General features: G+C 37.0%; 1 protein-coding gene across 1 annotated transcript in view; it reads right to left on the minus strand.

Moving 5' to 3' along the window:
• LOC108719755 (CUB and sushi domain-containing protein 3-like) overlaps positions 1–21900 on the minus strand; it is a 489518-nt gene that overhangs the window by 18413 nt on the left and 449205 nt on the right. The window contains exons 58-62 of the mRNA XM_041567998.1: positions 18415–18588; positions 9492–9665; positions 7327–7400; positions 3298–3409; positions 790–969 (exon numbers count right to left, since the gene is read on the minus strand). Of these exons, the coding sequence (XP_041423932.1) occupies positions 790–969; positions 3298–3409; positions 7327–7400; positions 9492–9665; positions 18415–18588 (714 nt within the window). The remainder of the gene's footprint in view (positions 1–789; positions 970–3297; positions 3410–7326; positions 7401–9491; positions 9666–18414; positions 18589–21900) is intronic.

The raw sequence follows: 21900 nt of genomic DNA on the forward strand, positions 1-21900 counted from the left end.
TCAAATATCGAAGTCGAAGGATTTTGCGCAAAACTGCGATCGAACGATCGAAGGAATAATCGTTCGATCGAACGATTTGAAGTATTTTAATCCAACAGTCAAAGGATTATCCTTTGACCAAAAAAATGTAGCCAAGCCTATGGGGATCTTCCCCATAGGCTAACATTGGGTTTGGTAGCTTTTAGGTGGTGAACTAGGGGGGTCGAAGTTTTTTCTTAAAGAGACAGTACTTCGACTATCGAATGGTCGAATAGTCAAACAATTTTTAGTTCAAATCCTTCGATTCGAAGTCGTAGTCGAAGGTCGAAGTAGCCCATTCAATGGTCGAAGTTGCCCAAAAAACACTTCGAAATTCGATGTTTTTTTACTTCGAATCCTTCACTTGAAGTTAATGAATTGGCCCCTTAATATATATATAAGTTTTAGAGAAATAAAAAAAATAAAAAAAATCTAAATTTTAGAGAAAAAATACGATTTTTGAAATCTGATTTTTGAGGAGCAATTTTACACTCCTAAAATGCCAGGAAAATAGTTAGCATTTTACTGTATATACTGTCTTTTATCAGTAGTACTTAATACAAAAGCGGCAAGAGCTGGTGTCGCCTGAAATGCCGCTAGGTTGCTTGTCATTAACACCTGCGTAAGGTGTGTCAACTACTCTAACATTATTGAAACAAAGGGAGTATTGTATAAAAAAGACCTAATCTGGGCCTCACTGTTTATCTTTGTCATATTTTAGTCCAAATTTAATTTCTATGCTGATAGGCGTCCTTGCTTAATTAAGAATACCTGTACACAGAGGAACTTTTCCACTCCAAGTATTGTCTGGCTGACAAATTCTGTGTTCTGTTCCACCAGAGAGTATGTATCCTGGTTGACAGTTGTATATCAGTGTATAACCAAGAGATGGCAGATCCATTCCAACTACATTTGAGTGTAATGGAGATTCTGGTTGCCTACAGCTGTGTGCTGTCAAGAGAAAAAAACTGTATGTCACAAAACTGAGATGCAGACACTGCTACTGAATCAAGTTTAATATAGACAATGATGCTCCAAAATGGTAGCGGTAAGGAGAAATAAATAATACAATCACCCATCTGGTTGGTTTCATTCATTTCTTAATTGCTGCAAACGGCATACCTTCTTTAAAGAAGGACACGAGCTGATGTATGAAAATTTAAAATGGAGATATCTGAAGGATTCCCAGTGGTTTGAAAGTATCACTTTTAACTCTTTTAATACTATCACTAACATTTTTATGACTGTCAAGTGTTCCATTTATTAAAAAAATATCAATGTGTCAACTACAAAAGCAGTTAAACACACACATACTATTCTATGGGTTGTAGGAGTCCAGTGGAAGCACTGGAACTGTAATAACCTACTAAATCTTTAATCCTCCCAAATTAAAGAGCATTGTATTAAAATTTATACAATGCAAGTTAATGGGAGAATTAACAATTCAAAAGTAAAATTCATTGATACAGCTTTAAAAAAAGAGCTTGTTAAATAAATGTGCTAGGTTCTGCATGAACATATTTCTTTTGCATGGCCTGTTAAGCAAAAGATAGCATATAAAATCCTTCTGATAACATGCAAAGTCCTTCACTCCTCTGCTCTTCACTACATTTCTTCACTGCAGTGTCGAACTAGTACTCTCAGTACTAATATTCTTCACCTCCTCAATCAACCTCTATTCTACTAGTTTGTTTTCTTTACATACTTAAATCTATTATTCCATCTATTTAGCCTTTGTGTTCTCATAGAATAGGGAATGGCCATGAAATAGGCCAAAAGTTTAACAGCATGAGGGCAACTGACACCTGGGCCCACAGGGAGTTTTCCTGGTATCACAGTGGGCCAGTCCGACACTGCTTCACTGTATGTTCCTGCCCATCACCTCCACTCCTCTCAGAGCCACTGTCTTTTTAAACCATCCACACCAACTGCCATCTTTCTTCTTAAAACTTTCTATCTCGCTGCTCCTTACTGCTGGAATTTTATCCCTTAATTCCTTTGTCAGGAACACTCTTGCAATATCTTAAATAAGAAACTCATACTAGCTTCTGGAACACTAGAACATTATATAGTCTAGCCTACTGCTGTACTTATGGGCCAATGGCCAAATCTTGTTCACTGTTTTCTTTCAATTTGTTACTGTATGTCATATGCCCACATAGACTGTTAGCTGTATGAGGCAGGGACCTCATTCTATAGTGTATCATGCCACATGGTAGTTAATCTCTGTGTATTTATAGTTATTGTAATACTTGTCCTCCCTGTGTGTACTATATGCATGGTGCACTGCATATCCCTGTAGCTCTTCTTTTCAACTGTCTTTGACTGCACAGTAACAGGAACAGTTACAAAAGTTAAATACATCTTATACGAAAAAAATATGTAAATTGCATAAGTGCTTAGAAGAGCACCCTGAGCAATTGTACACTCAAATTCTTATGGTTTGCTTATCCTTTAAATAGTAAATATTGTGTATTTATTGGTGCTTTAACTAACATCTAACGTTCATTGTCTGATATAAATGTCTTCCAACCTGTTCTCACTAACACATATATACAAATGGGCACCAACAAAAAGTTATTAATCTGTGTTACTATGCTGTTGGAAAAAGCAAAGACCTTATAAATTATAATGCTTTTGGGTAGTTACAGCAAAGTGAATTTATTTACATAACAAATAAATAAGGGTAATAATGACACTATCAACTCTATAGGTCCTGAGCTTAAGAGCCTGGAGAAACAATAATGTGATGTGAATACCATGGGAAAAAGCAATCACATTAAAAATGTATTAGAGATACTTGCCCTCCAGGATGAAGAAAGTGCAATCACATTAAACATATATTAGAGATACTTGTGTTTCATTTGTACTTATACTATACAGGTATGGGACTTGTTATCCAAAATGCTCCGGACCTGGGGATTTTCTGGTTTGCAGATCTTTCTGTAATTTGGATCTTCATGTCTTAAGTCTACTAGAAAATCATTTAAGCATTAAATAAACCTAATAGGCTGGTTTTGCTTCTAATAAGGATTAATTTGGATCAAGTACAAGCTACTGTTTTATTATTACAGGGGAAAAGGAAATCATTTAAAAAAATAATTGGATAAAATGGAATCTGTGGGAGATGGCCCTTCTGTAATTTGGCGCTTTTTGGATAAAGGATTTCCAGAAAATAGATACCTGGAATCTGGAACCAGATTAGCAAATTTTAATTCTGTCAATTGTATGAAATAAAAATAATCTGCATAAAGATTATATAAAATGCCATATACTTACGAATGCATTCAGTCAGGATGCCACTCCAGGTGAGGTCGGGAAGACATGTGCGAGAGGTGGATCCATGTAAGAGATAACCTTTCTTGCAAGAGAACTGCACAGTTTTCCCCATCTTAAAAAAGAATAAATGAAAATGTTCAGATACCAAAGGTCCTTCAAAACAGGCATAACCCTTACCGTACATATTTTGGCAGCAGCACAAAATAAATAAAAATGTATAAACTACTATGCCTCTAAATATGCGTGGTAGCAACAGCTTAAAGGGCATGTAAAGGCAAAAAAAATAAAATCCCATTTTTACTTTCTTTAATGAAAAAGAAACCTATCTCCAATATACTTTAATTAAAAAATGTGTACCGTTTTTATAAGAAACCTGACTGTATGCAGTGAAATTCTCCCTTCATTTACTGCTGTGGATAGGAATTGTCAGATGGTCCCTAACTGCTGAGCAGGGAAACAATCATACTTATGTACAGCAGGGGGAGCCCCGCCTTACTTCCCAGCCATGCAGAACTCAAGCAGCTTTGTTTATGACGATCCCTAAGCAGCCCAGACCACACTGAGCGTGTGCACAGTCTTAGTCTTGCAAAGATATATAACAAAGTTACAAGATGGTGACCCCCTGTAGCCAACTTTGAAAGCATAAATAATTTGTTTGATTATGTCACGATCGCCGCCCGGAGCAGGACCAGGAGCTCCGGGCGGCGCAGCTTCCAATTCCGACGCCGCTCCCAAAATGGCGGCGCCCATGGCTGCCACGTGGGTAGCGGCGCCGGCGCAGAGACGCCTGCGCGCAAGTGCGCAGACGCGAAGACGTCACAACGGCGCGACGGACGCAGGCGCAGCGCGTCGGTCGCAGACGTGCTGACGCCGACGCAAGGGCGCCAAAAAAACCCCTTTAAAAGGACGCCTGAGGCGCCAAGATGGCGCCCGAAAATAGGATCTCGTTCCTGAGAAGATTCCTGGGTTTCCTGCTCCTATTCCTGTTATCCCAGAGGATATTCCTGATTGATCTCTTGTTATTGACCCCCTGCCTGGACTTTGGACTCTGTTTGTATTCTGCCTGCCTTGTGACCTGTTGCCTGAACTCCATTACCCCTTCTGCCGAATCCCTGGATACCGCGATCCTGATCCCTCCTGAGGGGCTTCCTCCTAGATCCGGACTACTCCCCCAGAGGGAACTCCCGGTTCCCTGACAGATTAGGCTTGTGGTGCAGTAAGTTCATGTTTATATTTAGTATACAAAATACAGCATTTCTAGCCTTATTCTATTTTAGACTTTATATGCCCTTTAAGTCCCCCACATGCTGTTCATATTTTATGACTGTTGGTTTAGGCAGTAAAATAGGCAGATAAGCTCCCAAGATGATATCAGTAGGCCATCTACTCCAGTTTCTCATTAGAGTGTTGTTTTTTAATGCTGAGAACTAGAGTTGCCCATATGATCAGTGTGATATTCTCCAGGAGAAAATCTATCTACAGCTGTAGGTACAAGTTAAGTCCCCTTCCCCTATTATGTTTGAGGAAAATCTACTGTGGCTTCAATAGCCCTCCCTCCTTTTACTTCAATAGGAACCATTTGACAATACCACTATAAGGGTATTTACCAGTATTTCTCCACAGGCTGAAATACACAATGGAGAAAACTCCACTGTAAGCCACAGCTCTAACATGGCAACTAAAGATTTCTTAAGTCAGTCATTTGAACATTTCTTAAGTCAGTCATTCATGTATTACTAACTAAGGGATAATTTCAACTGTCATCCTTATAGATTGTTTCCATTTTCCCTTGCCAATGCTCTTTTTTGCTTGATGTATGGAGTATAGGCAGATGAAGTCACAAGAGCGGTCACTTTTTAAATCTTCTTGCTTGGGCAGTCAGTCTGAACAAACTGATCAATGATACTCATCCAGCGATACAAATAAGATATGTTTCAGCCATCAGAATCTCTTGGTGATTTGTTGTATAATTGGCTTATGCATGGCTACCCAAAGCATTTTTATAAAACATTCATCAGACATGTTAAAAAGAAGGGTTAGGTAAACAACAGTACAATAACTGAAAAGATGATCAGTACCTGACTTGAGCCTTATTATCCACATGGGAATTTATTATTTAAGTGTAAAAGTAACTAGATTTTGCGTAAGCCACAATCTTTGAAATAACAGTGAAGTCCATGTTTCATACCAAATGGACATGGGTGAATCTGTGCTAAATTCGTGAAAAGCATTGAAGTCAATGGGAGTTAAACCAATTGTGACATGCATCGATTTTGACTCCATCGAAAATTTTTATTTGCACGGCTATTTGGTCCAAATGCATTAATTGGTCTGTATGCCTATTATTTTAATTCTATGTTAAATAGAAATTAACTTTTTTTAACTTAAATGTAAAGTTTTTTTGGGATATATTTTGTGTACCTGATATATGTGCCCTGTGAAATCGGGGCTATACCCCAATAACCTTGGCCTTATAGACTGCAGCAGGTACAGTAAGTAGTGATGGGCGAATTTGCGCCATTTCGCTTCGCCGAAAAATTCGCGAATTTCGTGTGAAATTCGCGAAACGGCGAAAAATTCGTGAAACGGTGCCGGCGTCTCGTTTTTGACGCCGGCGCCCGTTTTTGACGCCGGCGCCCGTTTTTGACGTCGGCGCCCGTTTTTTTACCGCGAATTTTCAAGGGCGTTTTGCGAATTTATTCGCTCGGCGTGAATCGCGCAAATTTGCCGCGAATTCCCGCCTGGCGAATAAATTCGCCCATCACTAACAGTAAGTGCTAAATTTTGGCCAAATGCATTAAAGTCAATGGGCGTCTGAATAATTTTTATGTGTGCGCCGATTTTGACGTGCAAAACTTTTTTTTTTGATGCCGCAGTTTTGCGAATTAATTTTCTTGCGCCGAAACAAGGAAATTCGCAGCAAATTAATGTCTGGCAAATTTATTTGCCCATCACTAATACCAAACACACTTTGTGGTTATCACTGAAAAAGTTTAGTTAAAAGCCAGTTCATAATATAAAGTTGGAGTGTTGTGATGTCAGTAATTTACATCCCATTTGTACAGATGAGTGCTCAGAACACAGAAACTGAAATGGCTTTCCTGCTGGGAGAAAATGCAAGGCAATGGCTTAGATAAAGTGGAAAGTAGTACAAGATGACATTTTTTTTAAAAAAGCCAGGGAAAATTAGAAATCTGTGGCAGTAATAGTATTTTTTTTATTTAAAACATTGACTTACAGTACACAAACCTCTAGCAGAGATAATGTAGGTTTGCTAAACACGGCCTGCCTTTGTAACAACAGGGAAGAAATGGCTCATAGTTTAAGTACTTCTAGAGCACTACTTGATTTTCTTTCTGCCTGTTGTCCTGTTAAATATGTTGTCCTGTAAATGTTTTCTGTTCTAGCCCAGTAACAGTATTTGCGGAAAAAATATACCATATTTTATTTGATGTGCTAATAGAACTATTGGCCAGATACTTTGATTAAATGAATTGTATCATCCAAAAAATCATAACATACATCCTCATTTCATGGCATTGTGTTTATTCATGTGTACCCACAACTTTTATCTGTTACATCTGACAAACATCATTACATCAAAACCCTTAAGGTAGACATACACTAGGCAGATTTAAACTGACTGACTGAATGATCTGCTTAGTTCAATATTGTTATCCTCAAGGTGGGCACATCTGTGAAAGATGAACTTGTTTTATGACTTTACCTTAGTGGATCGTATAATGTATGACCAGCTTTATCCTGAAACCCATTGCTTTCAATTTATAAAAATATCCATTAATAATTTAGATCTGAATTCTTTAAGCTACGCCCCTAAGCTTAAAGGAAATGCACTTTTATTGCTTCCTTCTAGAAGATGGGCATTAAAACCATCTTAATATCTCTTAATAAAAAAATACATCTTATTAAAATTATTAAACATTATTTTCTGATAATAAAAAATAAAGGTATACAAACACTATAAAAAGGAATCAAATTGTAACATATTGTATCTGCCTGGTAACTGACCTGATATCCATATGTATTATTTTGAAAGCCATGGCGGGGTGTACCAGGGTTTTCACAAGATGTCCATGTGGGCTCTGTAAAAATAAATATTATTAGTACTATGGAAGAAGCACAGCACCCTGCTTTTCTTAGAAAACCGTTATCAGTTAACATGACACTTTATTTTTCCTTGCTATTTTAGTTTCTATTTTTTCTTAAAAATAATGTGTGTTGTGCATTGTATACTGGGCTTACTTTTAATAGCTAAACCCAAAGGTTCTTAGTACTCAGAAAGTACAACAACATAGATTTTATGAGCATTATCCCATAAGTACAGGAAGCTCTTTCATTATCACAGATTAAATTGTCGAGAGTCGCAGAATCTGCTCCAGTGGGGGGGCCTTGCAGACTGATTCTGGGAACTACTGTAAATACATCAATCTTATAAAGTGTCTGGGGATATACTGTAAACTTGCATTACTGCAAATGTCTCAAGATTAGACTGAAAGGGCAATAGGCCAGCATTTGTAAGTTCCAAACAAGATTATTGTAGATCTTTCATGGAGTAATAACACATTTATTTAACAGCTCTCAGAACCAAAAACAGAGCATTGATTTATGAGCTTTTAAAAGCATTTCATTATACAGATTAATCTTTCTATTTTATAGTTACACCAACAATATGTGGTGCCTCAGAAGCGAAACCCACCATCATGAAAATGTGTGTATAATTTTTTACAAAAGGGAACATCATGACTATATTGCTCACTCCAACACTCCTCATTTCATTCATAAAGTCCTTGAATTTCACAGGGTCTTTAAAATTGCTCTGTGAAATCATTCAAGTTTCTATTTTGTATAGCAAGGGGGGCCATTCACTTAGCTCGAGTGAAGGAATAGAGTATAAATACTTTGAATTTCGAAGTGTTTTTTTGGCTACTTCGACCATCGAATGGGCTACTTTGACCTTCGACTTCGACTTTGAATCAAACGATTCAAACTAAAAACCGTTTGACTATTCGACCATTCGATAGTCTCTTTAAATAAAACTTCGACCCCCTAGTTCGCCACCTAAAACCTACCGAGGCCAATGTTAGCCTATGGGGAAGGTCCGCATAGGCTTCCTATCAATTTTTTGATCGAAGGATAATCCTTCGATCGATGGATTACAATCCTTTGAATCGTTTGATTCCCCAATGTTAGCCTATGGGGAAGGTCCCCATAGGCTTCCTATCAATTTTTTGATCGAAGGATAATCCTTCAATGGATGGATTAAAGTCCTTCGAATCATTCGATTAGAAGGATTTAATTGCGCTAAATCCTTCGACTTCGATATTCGAAGGATTTTAATTCGGCAGTCAAATATCGAGGATTAATTAACCCTCGATATTCGACCCTAGGTAAATTTGCCCCTTTTTCACACTTCCAAGAGTTAAAAATTTAAGTTGCTTGCATATCAAAAGACTTCTTGAAACAGTCATGCATCATAACCTCATAGTAGATGAATAAGAGGTTTGATAAGAAATGTTTTCCCTCTTCCTCAAAAAAAAGTCCAGATTATTTGATATACAGCATCTCAACTGGAATCTTGTACATAACTGTGAATATTATTGTATATACTGTATTGTGTATTTAGTTTATTTTATTATTATTATTATTATTATAAGGTTTTGTCTGCAGCAGTATTGTGTGTATTAGATTTCACTAGGACACCATCAGGGCAAGATATGATTTCAAACTTTAAAATGTGGCTACCAAGTAGACTATGTATAATTCTGTAAGAAATAGTCCGTTTAGCCTTTCCATTTCCTTTATCGCAGTGTAGTGTAATAAAAGGCAAAATATAAATGTACCCTGGTTTAATTTCTAAATTGTTCTATATTTTTTAGTTTATTAAGAACAAATAGGACACTGGATGCCTCTGCATATTAGCATAAACGTCACAATATTTAAATCAAATCTGGCTGTAAAGTCTTGCCAATTATAAAAAGAAAAATGGTACTGGTCTGAATTGTTCATGAAGCTTGCTGTAACAAATAATCAGTATCAATTTGAAAAAAAAAAAGAATGCAAAAAAGAACAAAATAATATAATTTAATAATAAATTGGAGACAAATTAGAATGCTGTAGATTCCGTGCATTAGTCATGGAGACACAGTATTTTGTTTATTACTGCTGCACATTACCTATGCATCGTGGTGGCGAACCACTCCAAGTTCCATCTGCTTGACATATTCTAGTATTGGAACCAACTAAAATGTAGGGTAGATTGCACATAAAGGACACCTCCGATTGGAATATGAAGCTTTTTCCCTCTCTTTTCCCATTTGCCGGTATTCCAGGGTCACCACAAAATTTAGCTGTAATGAAGAGTAATAAATATATTTAAAGGGGCACATTTACTAAGGGTCGAAGTGAATTTTTGAATTAAAAAACATTGAATTTCACAGTATTTTTTGGGTACTTCGACCATCGAATAGGCCAAATTTGACTTCAACTTTGAATCAAAGTGAAAATACTTCACAAATTCGACCATTCGAAAATCGAAGTACTGTCACTTTAAAAAACTTTGACACTTCGCCACTAGGGATGGGCGAATTTGACCCGTTTCGTCTCGCCAAATTTTTTTGACGCGGGTCTTTTTTTTTTTGACGCACGGTGCCATACAAGTCTTTGGGCGTCATTTTTTATGCAAAACGAGGTGAAAAAATTCGCCCATCCCTATTTGCCACCTTAAACCTGCCGAATTGCTATGTTAGCCTCCTAGAACATATAGCCAACATTTGGCTAAGTTTTTAGAAGTCTAAGTAAAATCGTACGATCGTACGATTAAATAGTTCGAAACGTTTGATTCGAAATACAATTGTACGATCGTACGATCTTAAAAGTCCTTCGGATTCGACTTCGAATGTCGAACTAACCTATACGATGGGCGAATTTCGAAGTTTTTTGCACTTCGAAAGTCGACCCTTGGTAAATCTGCCCTGAAATATTTAATAAAACAGTGATTGTATCCCATTGTTAAAATAGTTTTACACTATTGTATTGCATTTTTTTTTTACTATTTTCTGGCACATCTAAGGTTTATAGCATACACAGTGATGTAGCACATTTTGCATGTTACAATATTGTTCAGGCAAATTGCAGTGTCAAAACTCTCCTATTTTCAGGATAAAATCTCCCAAAAATTCCCATTAACAGAAATGGTGTCAGTAAGGTTACTAAGGGTAGAAAAGGGGCAGATTGTACAGAGAATAAAATTCCTGAAATCTAGTGATGGGGGAAAAATTTGTGATACTCGAAAATTTACAATTTTGGACGCGTGTCTGAAAAGTCGCTGGCGTCAATTTCAACACAGACCTAAAGTCAATGGGCATTCGAATAGTGTTGATGTGCGGTGATTTTGACGTGATTGACTTTTTTTTTGACACAGTTGAATTTTTGTGGGAGTTTCGCAAATTGATTTGTCGGTGGCAAAATGAGGAAATTCGCTGTGAATTCATGCTAGGCGATTTTTTTTCTCATCACTATTGAAATCATGTGCAACACTTGGCCATGATGAAAAATATCAAATTAACAGTGCTATTATGCTAAGCTCACAACAACCCTCAGTTGATTAAAAAATATTTAACACCTATAAGAGAGGTTATCTAGTGCATATCACCCAGTTTTTACTGTATACATATATACAATACAGTAGGTTAGCTCCAATGCTGTGTTGTATCAGCTGAATACATAACAATATAAAAGTATTAAAACATAATCAAACAGAGTATTGACCTGCATACAAATAACAGAATGGAGCTGCATACATTTTTTATATCATGTTTGACTTGCTAAATATACTACAATCCTAAACAGTCTCTAGTTTTGAGAGATTACTGTATTCTCTTCACTAAAATACATATGTAGAATGTGACATTTCATGTGCTGGTTTCTATAGTCAAAGCAAAACGAAAGAAAGTATCAGAACAAGCTAAATTTGTTTTCTTAGGAAACACTACAAACAACATGATATGATAATTTCTGTGGAAGTCTGGCACTGAGCAGTTAGGTGTCGCAAATTTCCTCTAAATGAAAAACAAGATGCTACTTCAAAAATATAATGAACTCAATAGTTTTTGTTTTGACAGTTTCCCACAGATTTATTGCCTTGCAATTGTGTTCAGGGTTATTTATCATTTGACAGATCCGTTTGCAGAAATACTTTAGTTCAAAGCATGTGACAACTGTTCAGCAAGCACTGCTACTTCTATGGAGTACTACATTGGCAAAATGTTTTCTTTATACTTCTTACCTTTAATTGTTTATACTAATAAAGGTTATAGAAAGCTGGTCATGTTGTGATTGTTTACAATGGAAAAAAGGCACTTAAAGGGTTGTTCACCTTCCAAACACTTTTTTCAGTTCAGTTGTTTTCAGATTGTTCCCCAGAAATAACGATTACTTTTAGTGATGGGCGAATTTATTCGCCAGGCACGAATTCGCGGCGAAACGCCCGCGAAAATTCGCCCGAAAAATTCGCTGGCGTCAAAAAAAAAATTAAAACGGGTGACGGCGTCAAAAACGAGACGCCGGTGCCGTTTTGCGAATTTTTCGCCGTTTTGCGAATTTCCCACGAAATAAGCGAATTTTTCTGCGAATCGAAATGGCGCAAATTCGCCCATCACTAATTACTTTCCATTATTTATTATTTACTGTTTTTCCAAAATCTAAGTTTAAAGTTGAATGTCCCTGTCTCAGGTGTTTGAGTCTGGCAGCTCAGTAATTCAGGTGCTGACTCTAAACTGTTACAATCTGCAACATTTGCAGCAGTTGATACATTTCTCAGCAGCATCTCTGGAATATTAGCAACTATTGTATCAATTCCAACAGCTGTCTGTAATGAAACCCAGAGGTTCTGCTCAGCAGGGACAAAGATAAGAAATGTATCAACTAAATGTATCAATTTAGAACAGTTTAAAGGGTCGGCGACCCCCCTCCCAGAGCTGCTTTAGAAAATTAAAAATTACATTTTACAACTCAATATTAGAAAAACTGTGACACATAGAAAATAGAATGTAGAAAAAGTCACTATTTCTGGTGATCTATCTGAAAACAACTAGTTGTTTGAAGATGAACAACCCCTTTAAGTAGGAGATGATTAGTATATACAAATTGTACATAGACATTTTAAAGTTGTTTTTTTTTCAGTAAGTGTTATTTTGTTTTGGTAGATACACTAGATTTCAAGGCTTGATTACCATTCAATCATGTTAGAAAATACAAAGCTACTGATATTAACACAAAGGGGGCTAATTATTAAAGTCTGATTATTTTGGAGAAAAAAAACATAATTTTTTTTGAGAAAAGAACCTAGATTTTTATCTAGATTTATTAAACCCTGATGGTGTTAAAAGTCTGAATAAAAAAGTACTCCAACTTAGACCTGCCAAATTCATGTAGAAGTCAATGGCAGATGTCCCGTTAACATTTTGAAGATTTCCTGAACTGTGCTGGGTTTTCTGGGTGCTGTGGGTTTCTCACATTTTCGCATTCATTTGCAAACAAATTGGGAAACTGTGACTGGCAGAAAATCACAGGGTAAAAACTTTCTTGAATGCTGAAGATACACTTCCCATTGTCGTCTGTAAGATTTTGCCAGATAATTTTTATTTAGAATTTTTCATTGTGTTTCTCTTTAAATCTAAGGGGGGTTATTTGTCAAAATCCCAATTTTTTTTTTTCCTAACCAAATTAGAATCCACAATTTGCCCTTATTTAATAATAAAAAAAACTTGAAAAAATCAGATCAAGAAAAAACTCAACTTTTTTGGATTTTCAGGCATCAAACATGAATTTTTAGACTTTGATGTCTGAAACACAAGAAATGTGACAACATTTCATGAGGGCTAAAACATCTTCAAATGGGGACATCTGCCATTGACTTTTACATGAATTTGGCAGGTTTTAGATCGAGTATTTTCAGATTCCGACTTGGTTCAGATGCAATGGAAAATCATGAAATAATTGTGTCTTTTTTACCACATCTTTTTTTGGATTTTCAGCATCAAAATGAATGCTGTAAAGAAACCATGCCTTAATAAATAATCCCCCTAATTTTCCTTTTGAATTCTCCTTAGGTCAACTTTAGTCACAGGGAGACACTGTACTTGATGAACTTGTCTTTCTCTACCCCAACTTCCTAACTTTTCTAAAATATTGAATTACATAATATTTCAGTTTTTCTATCATTAGTCTTTCTCAAAATACCTTTGATGTGACGAAGTATTAATTGTGGAAAAACATTGGCAAATAACACTTTTAATGAAAAAGGATACTTGGAATCATAAGTTTGTCAAACATTTTCTAGTGAGTCACTTGTCAAGACCTCATCACCCTTCTGAGAGTTCTCTTTACATCTTATTTTGGCTTCAGTTACAGAATAAATTAGCAACCCTTCCCTGACTGTAACTAAGGAAACCAGCCAATTGAATATTAAAATAAGGCTTATTCTTCACATCACTGGAAAAAAAATATTTTTCAGCTCTGAACAGTGCTGTATTTGTGAAATCTCTCAGGTGAATTTTCATAATTTGTTATATTTATATTGTAAAAGAGCTCAGTTTAGAATCTATTAAAGAACAATAATTTGTTCTTGAGTAGTAAAGCATTGTTACAGTCAATTGTCAAGAAGGGTTTTACTATTTATGTATTATTTATTATATTTATTGTAATTATAATGAACAGTATATATATATATATATATATATATATATATATATATATATATATATATATATATATATATATATATATAATATATATACAGTGTATATTGCAAAAAACAAATCCCTTATATGGATCTTTCAACCTTATCCTATATAATTATTTTTCTTAAGATATATCCTATATTTTCTGGAGGAGAAAAGAAACTGTACTTCTTTTCCACTGGGCTGAGAAAGCAAAACAGTGTGTAAAGCATGTGTGGGCCAACTAAACAGCAGCATCTCATTAGTACCAAAGCGAGCATGACATAAATTGCCATCTGGAAATAGGAGGCTGAACTATTCACCTGCAATAAATATTGGTTCGAGTGCTTGTACTGTGGTTGTGCCCATAACAATATAAAACAAATTGCTGAGAGTTACTGCAGTGACCTTTTCCATTCAATATATTTATTAAAAACAAACATAACAGCTTAGTCAATTTTAAAATATATAGCAAACATAGCAAACTTTGTTAGGCCAATTTTTGGTTCAGCATCCAAGTCAGAGGGAAAGCAGTGTATTTTTTTTAATCTTTTTATTGAGTTCTAATTTTAGGACAAAATCATGTACAATTTTGGAATAGCTCAAAATTAAAATAAAAAAAACAGAAAGGAAAGCAAAAGAAAAGGATAAATCAGGATTTAAGGCAAAAAAATCCAATAACTCCCAATAGCCAGATTATAGGGGTTCATAAAGGATAGGGATGTAGCGAACCGCCGATAATGTGGTCGCGAACGCCGTTCGCGAACACCGGCAAAAAATGCGAACAGTTCGCGAACAGTTCGCGAACAGTTCGCGAACTTCGAACATCCGAAAATCGTTCGATTCGAACGATCGAAGGATTTAATCGTTCAATTTTAGCGACCAAATGGTCGAATGGTCGAACGATTTTGACGCGAACGCCTATTGGCGAACGTCGCGCGACGTTCGCGAACTTGCGGCGGACGCGAACAGCCGATGTTCGCGCGAACAAGTTCGCCGCAGAACAGTCCGCGACATGCCTAATAAAGGAATATCCAAACTGTACATCAAGGGCAGATTTGTTAAGGGTCGAATTGAAAAAAAAATTTATGGTCAAAACTCTCAAATTCGGATTGTGAATAATCCAAACTCAATTCTAATTTCAAGATTTATCAAACCCTGGCCCTTTAAAAATTTGAATTAGACTATTCGCTACCTAAAACCTTCCGAATTCATGTATAAGTCAATGGTGAGAGGTCCAGGGACCAATTTGAACATGTTACTAGCCTTCCTGACATTCGAGTTTTTTCAAGAAAATACTTGATTCGAGTTTATTCAAATTCGATTCGATTCATGAACTTAGTCAAAGTAAGCACAATTAAAGTGGCAGTTTAATGAATCAATTTAGCTAAATCATATTTCAGGAACAATGATTAACCGCAGGGGTAAATTGGGTGTCCTGTCTCTTACCAGACTTGAAGCCCTGTTACCATGCCAATGAACATTATCCACATAGTGACAGCACTGTATTGATATTAGAGAAATTATAGTTATTTTTTGTTACATTATTTTTATGGTGTTTGTGCTGATTAAAGGGTCGCTATACTTGATTTTTTTGGATTTTTTTAAATGAAATATTCACTATACAGGAATGAGATATCATATCTAGATTCTGAACTATAGAAAGGCCATTTTCTGTAGCGTCTATTTTAAGATAATTCTAATTTTTAAAATAATTTCCATTTAAAAATAATATCAAGAAAACAGTATGTTGTAGTTTATTTTAACTACGATAGCATACATCAGTATTGATGGTAAAAACATTCCTAATGGGTTTGCTTAATGTTTAAATATTTTTTGGCAGACTTAAGGTATAGTGATTCCAATTACAGAGAGATCTCTTATTTAGAAAACATTTAGGTCTTAAACCCCTTTACCATTTTCCTGTTGAACTATTCTTAGAGGTAGATTTATTTTCAAAATTAAGTTATTGTGTTCAAAATCAAAAAAGAAATTACAATTAAGCTTAATCGAGTATATTCAGGGTTTCGTTATTGTTTCTGTTTCATTTCAGAAAAATAATTTGATTGTAGTAAAAATTTAAATCTCATAACAATGTGACTGTTTAAAAAAACATATATATGTTAGAAATACCTCTCCTGTTGTTGACAGTCAGTAGCTTTTAATTGCCAAATGTTTTCATTGACTGATAAATCTTAAAATTTTGAGTGCAAATGACTCAAATTTGTAAAAAAAACTTAGCTTATTTTTTTGTTACGATTTTACTTTCAAATAGCAGGAAAACTTTAATCCTATACATTACTAAATTTGCAGCATAGGGGTTATTTATCAAAAATCAAGTTTTTTTCTATGTACAATTTCATGTCTTCAGCCTCAATGAAAATGTAGGGAACAATGTGATTTTTTCTTTTTTCTGCAAATCAGGAATATTTATAAAAACAATTTTAATCTTCTGATTCCACCTTTGTCTGATATGTTTTTCCTTGACCTCAAAAATTTAAAAATTAGCATCATAAAATCTATGCAGTTAGGTTCAGTGTTAGTCTGTGGACTCGAAGGCAAAGGTTTAAACCTTGTCATGGTTTTCTTCTTTATAGAGATCATGCAAATTTTGGCACTACAATATCTTTCTGATGGAGATTGATTTAGCTGCAAGACACATATTGAACCACTGTTCATGTTTTTATGTATATAATTACATTTATTAAGACTGCTCATACATACTGTAGATAGATGTGCTGTTGCTGTGTAATCTATGACACCAGTGTTAGAGATAAGAAATAAGCTACTCCTGAATTGCTGAGCTTTTCATAATAATTTTAAAATTATTTCCTTTTCTATTGTAATAATACAACAGTACCTTGTATTTGATCCAAAAATATAATAAATCCTTACTGGATTATTTAATGTTTCAGATGTAATAAACTTTACAAGTTTGGGTATTTATGAAAAATCGTAATGTCAAAAACACGAATGAACAACAACGGATTTGATTCACTCAAATTGTTCGGGTTTATGTCCCGAAAACTTGAATTGATTGAGTTATCCAAGAAAAACCCTCAAATCAACCAAAAAACTTGAGCTTTGCCTAGGACAACTCCCATTGACTTCTACATGACCTCAACAGCTTTCAGATGGTGAATTTTTACATTCTAATTTTTTTTATAACTTCTCTTTATTAAAGGTAATCAGTGAAAAACAGAATAGCATAGGATTCATATATTAGACCTTTTACACACTGGGAAAAGTAAGGTCACCATGGTGGATAGGTACAATATTCTGTAAATCAATTTTAGTAAACAAGTCAATAAGAAGAGACATCTATCGGCATTGATAACAAAAATGGAAATAAGAATAAAAGACAATAAAAAGAAAATAGAACCCAAAAAGCATTCTAATAGAAAATTATAGAGTAATACAAATATTTCCAAACCCTAATCCAAGCTGCATCCAATCACATTGTAGTATTGATAATCAAAACTTAAAAGTGGATTTATTTATCATAATATATCAACGATATCACAAGGTTGTAGTTTGCCCTTTTCTGTAAGTTAGCCATGGTGTCCATATTTCTTCGTACTTTGACATTCTGTGTTCATTACGGGCCGCCATATGTTCCATTGCTGCTCTGATATCAACTACATTCTAATTTTTGAGGTTTTTTTGCTCAATAAATACCAGACAATTGAGTTTTCAAAAATATAACTCGAAGTGTGAGTTTGGGTGCAGAAAAACTTTGAATCGTGGAAAAGATCAAATTCATTTTTTATAAATCTGCCCATAATGTTTAAAAGTTTTTTTTTAGAAGATTTAGGGAATTGAGATCCCAATTATGTAAAAACCCCAGGTCACAGGTGTTCTGAATAAAAGGTCCCATACTTGTATTTTGTTAAATACTTGCAAAAAAGTACCCAGAATGCTCACACAGTATCTTCCAGTGCAAACTGCTCCTTGGAGCATTGTGACCTTTTTTTAATAGAGTATGTCTTAACTGTGCTACTGTGTACTCCATAAAGAAATTTTAGGAATTAAAAGTTTAGAGGGCAATTAACTGCATTGGTAACTTGTTTTTGCAACACTCTTTAAAAACTTTGTGGAAAAAAAACTTGAATGCCCTGAATTAGAAAAGCAAACAGCTAAAATTTGCCTAGGACAACTCCCATTGACTTCTACATGAACTTTGCATCTTGTAGATGCAGAATTTTTAAATATGAGATTTTGGAAACTCTAATTTGAATAAGTTTTCCACAAATAATCAAATATAAATGTTGATAAATCACTCCCTTTCTGTGTTGGGGCAGTACACAAGAAATGTTTGTAGGACACGCAAAAATACATTTATGTAGAATATTAATAAGAAATATTGCTTCTAACTCACGCAGGCACTGGGGTATTTCTCCACTCCACGTTCCATTTCCAACGCAAGTGAGCACTGCAGGAAAAGACAGTTCATACCCAGGAAAACAAACATAACTTATGCTAAATCCCCAGTCAAAATTTGTGCCTTCTATTTTTCCATTGGACAATTGTGGAGGTGAAGGGCAAGTAACCGCTGCAAAGATAAAATTAAAATGGTCAGCCAAAAATTTTGATTTAAAGTCAGCAACAAGTAAATTTATAATTGTTCAGGAGACAATGAAGTTGATAAAATACTAATATTAATACTACTTGTAGCGCTATAGTAAACTGCCTCTTATATAGCAGTTATAGCTACTTTCCTTTGTGGACTCTCACCACAGATGAGCTCTCTTTCTCAGGGGCAAGCCCTCGCAACGAGGTGGAGGAAGGATGTAATGCAACTGTAACTCGGTGCAATAGCACAATGATGGGCGCCAGTAGTTCTTTAACCGTAAACCAAAAGAATATTTATTGAACAATAGAGCATGAAGATGATCAGTACAATTATCCACAATGGAGCATCAAATACCACAGCAGCATTAAAGGAGCTTATACTCACAGCACGCATAGGCTGAATCCCCACAGGCCAGGGAATAACAGCAGAGAGTAGTTGCAACAGGTGTGGGTATTAATATATCTTCAGTACTCAGGAACTCCTGGTTGCTCTTAGGGGAAACCTACCATCCCTAATCTCAACACTTTAGTCCCTCTCTGGGTCAGTATTACCCGGGAATCTTAATCCCACTAATCTCCTCGTAGGAGCCTTGAGCTGCTCAACTAGTTAACCTCTCTATCACTCCTAGAGTGATCTATGAACAAGTATAGCTATCTACTTACTAGGATGCTGGGCTCTAGGGTCAGCACTACCCATTCCCTTCCAGCCTGCTTGGTTGGGCTAAAGTAATGGACCTAGAGCACATGGCTCCTAAACCTTTTATACTCTGGCACAGCGCCACTCAGGTCACCGTGTGAATTGCAAGGGTTACATAAGACAGGAGCACAATACCCCTCCCAACTGTATTTTAGGACCCACTTAGGTATCCAAATAGCTAGGGATGGGCCTGTCAATAAAGTGTAAGGGTGTCTAAGATTTTCACATCCCTACATTCTCCCCCTGGTGAATTCCTTCCGTCCCGGCAAGGAACCTTCAAAGAATCAATACTGAAAATATAGCAGTTAAGGCACATCATGCAAGAAACCTTTTCAAAGAACACATTGCATTACTACACCATTACCTTATAACCTCTTCGGGGTAACTCTCCTGAGTAAACCCAGGTACAATGGCATAACTGAAAGAAAACATATCAATAGCACAGTTTCCTTCATGAACAGGTAAACTTTTATTGGTACACCTATAAAAGAACACAAGTTAGAAATACTGCAGTTCAAACACAATCAGTATTCTAGTCCATCAAACATTCGAACCCACAATCCTTTTTGAAAATGCACTTAGGAGAAATTGGATGAACCTACCAACGGACAGGTATTACCTAAAACAGTCCTTGGGCATAACTCCAACTGAAGTAAAACGAAAAACAATCTTCCCCTGTAGAAAGTTCAGTACCTTGAAGGGACAGGAAAATAGGCAGATAGCTCAAAAAAAATAGCTACAAACAAACTCCCAATGGAGTATCAGCAGATTAAATCATGTGAAGAAATCTTGCCACAGCTTTTCACGGCATTCTTTAAAATGGTGCGGCCATACCACCATTCCCTTTCTATGGAACGCAGATACTGCCAATCCTTCTCTCTCCTCACTTTGTCAGGATTGGTAAGGCAACTGTGGTGCATCTTTTCTTTGCGGAGAATCTCATCTATGAGCCAATTTTCATAAGATGCCGCCACCTTCTCATACACCCACAGTGGTGCATAGGGCATGAAATATCCCCAAGTTCTATGAACATGAAAATTTATCACCCTCTGTACTCTGGATACAGAGGTGAATACATTGGGGTCTGCCCGTCCTGGCAGCACCCAAAAATCTTTTTCCTCCTCAGGGCCAATGATGGGAGGTGCAGTGAAGCTGGAAGGTCTCTCTATAGAAGGTGTTGGCTCAGACACGGCTTCGGGAGTTTCCTCTTCATATTCTTCCCATCCAGGGGCTCTTTTGAGGATGGAGTCATCAGCAACAACAGGAATGATAGCAACCAGTCCTTCCTCCCTCTCTAGGGATATCTTACCCCACTCGTGATGGTACAACTCCGACACGTGAATGCTCTCTCCTGGCTCACTAAGAGTTTGAAACACGGTCACCTTGGGGCACACATTCTTTGTTGGCTCACTAGCCACAGATCGTCGGCTCTGACATCTGACCTGAGCCGGAAGGTCCAATGTGGAAACTCCATCACTGTCCACACTGGCAGAGATCCACTTTTCTAACAGGTCCTCCTCATCCTCCAGGATTGGAGGATCTCGGATGGTTGGTGCAACAGGCGCAATAGTCCCCAACCTGCCAAAAGAAAACTTCCTCCATTCCACATCAGAACTAAGGACTGGAAGTGGTGCAGGAACAGCTAGGGCTGTATAGACAGTCACTGTTAAATCCCCATGAGGTCCCATGCCACTGAGCAATACTTTGCGGGGCAAAGGATCATCTTTGGGGCAAATCGTCACAAGAGGCTCCTGGTCAGTTCCAACATTCTCCTCTGCTGAGGCATGGAACAATTCAGGATTTGAATTCACCTCCCACGAAACATCAGACTCAGCATAGCTAGATATGAACGGCTGAAACATTTCCTCCTCTGAGGATACAAGAGCAGCTTCAGGCCTGCAAGCTGCATCAGGCTCTAACACGTGCCACACCCCTTCTGGAAAGTTCTCTTGGGGTGTGCCAGGGACCCAACAGTCAGGATCCTCAACTGTTAGTAAGGGATCCAAATCTCCCCCTGGTACATCTGAAACTGGGGAAAACACTTTAAGAGGCAAAAGCGCAGGACACGCCAGAATATTTTGTTCACCCTCGGACTTTAGCAAGGGGGTAGTAGGAGTCACATCAGCCGCCCGGCAAGACGGTACTCTTTCGTGACCCGCAGTGGCGATCACAAGTTCCTCTCCCCCTGGTAGAATCAGATCAGTCTGCGAAGCACAATCGCACATGAGCTTAACCTCACTGAGTTTTAAGGCCGGCACTGTTGCAGACACTGAGACAGACTCGGGCATAGACACAAAGTCCATAGCAGGCTCAGGGACCGGTGTAGGGACAGGCTCTGGAGCGGAGTCGGAGACAAGCTTGGGTGCAGCTCCAGATATGGGGCCCGCAGCCGCTGACACCCCGGGGGCACCCTCTATCTCGTTGTAGATGAGAATAGTTTTGCCGCTCACCTTGTCCCGTATCCGGTCCACCAAGGGGGATTGATCAGCCCGCTTGAATGGTCCCATCCACAGATGAGCTTCACACTGGAAACAAACACTCTCCGGATCTTCCAAGGCGTCGGGTGCTTCCAAGTCGCACACTCCACAGCCCGGA

The sequence above is a fragment of the Xenopus laevis genome, chromosome 6S, assembly GCF_017654675.1.
Source record: "Xenopus laevis strain J_2021 chromosome 6S, Xenopus_laevis_v10.1, whole genome shotgun sequence".
NCBI lineage: Eukaryota > Metazoa > Chordata > Amphibia > Anura > Pipidae > Xenopus > Xenopus laevis.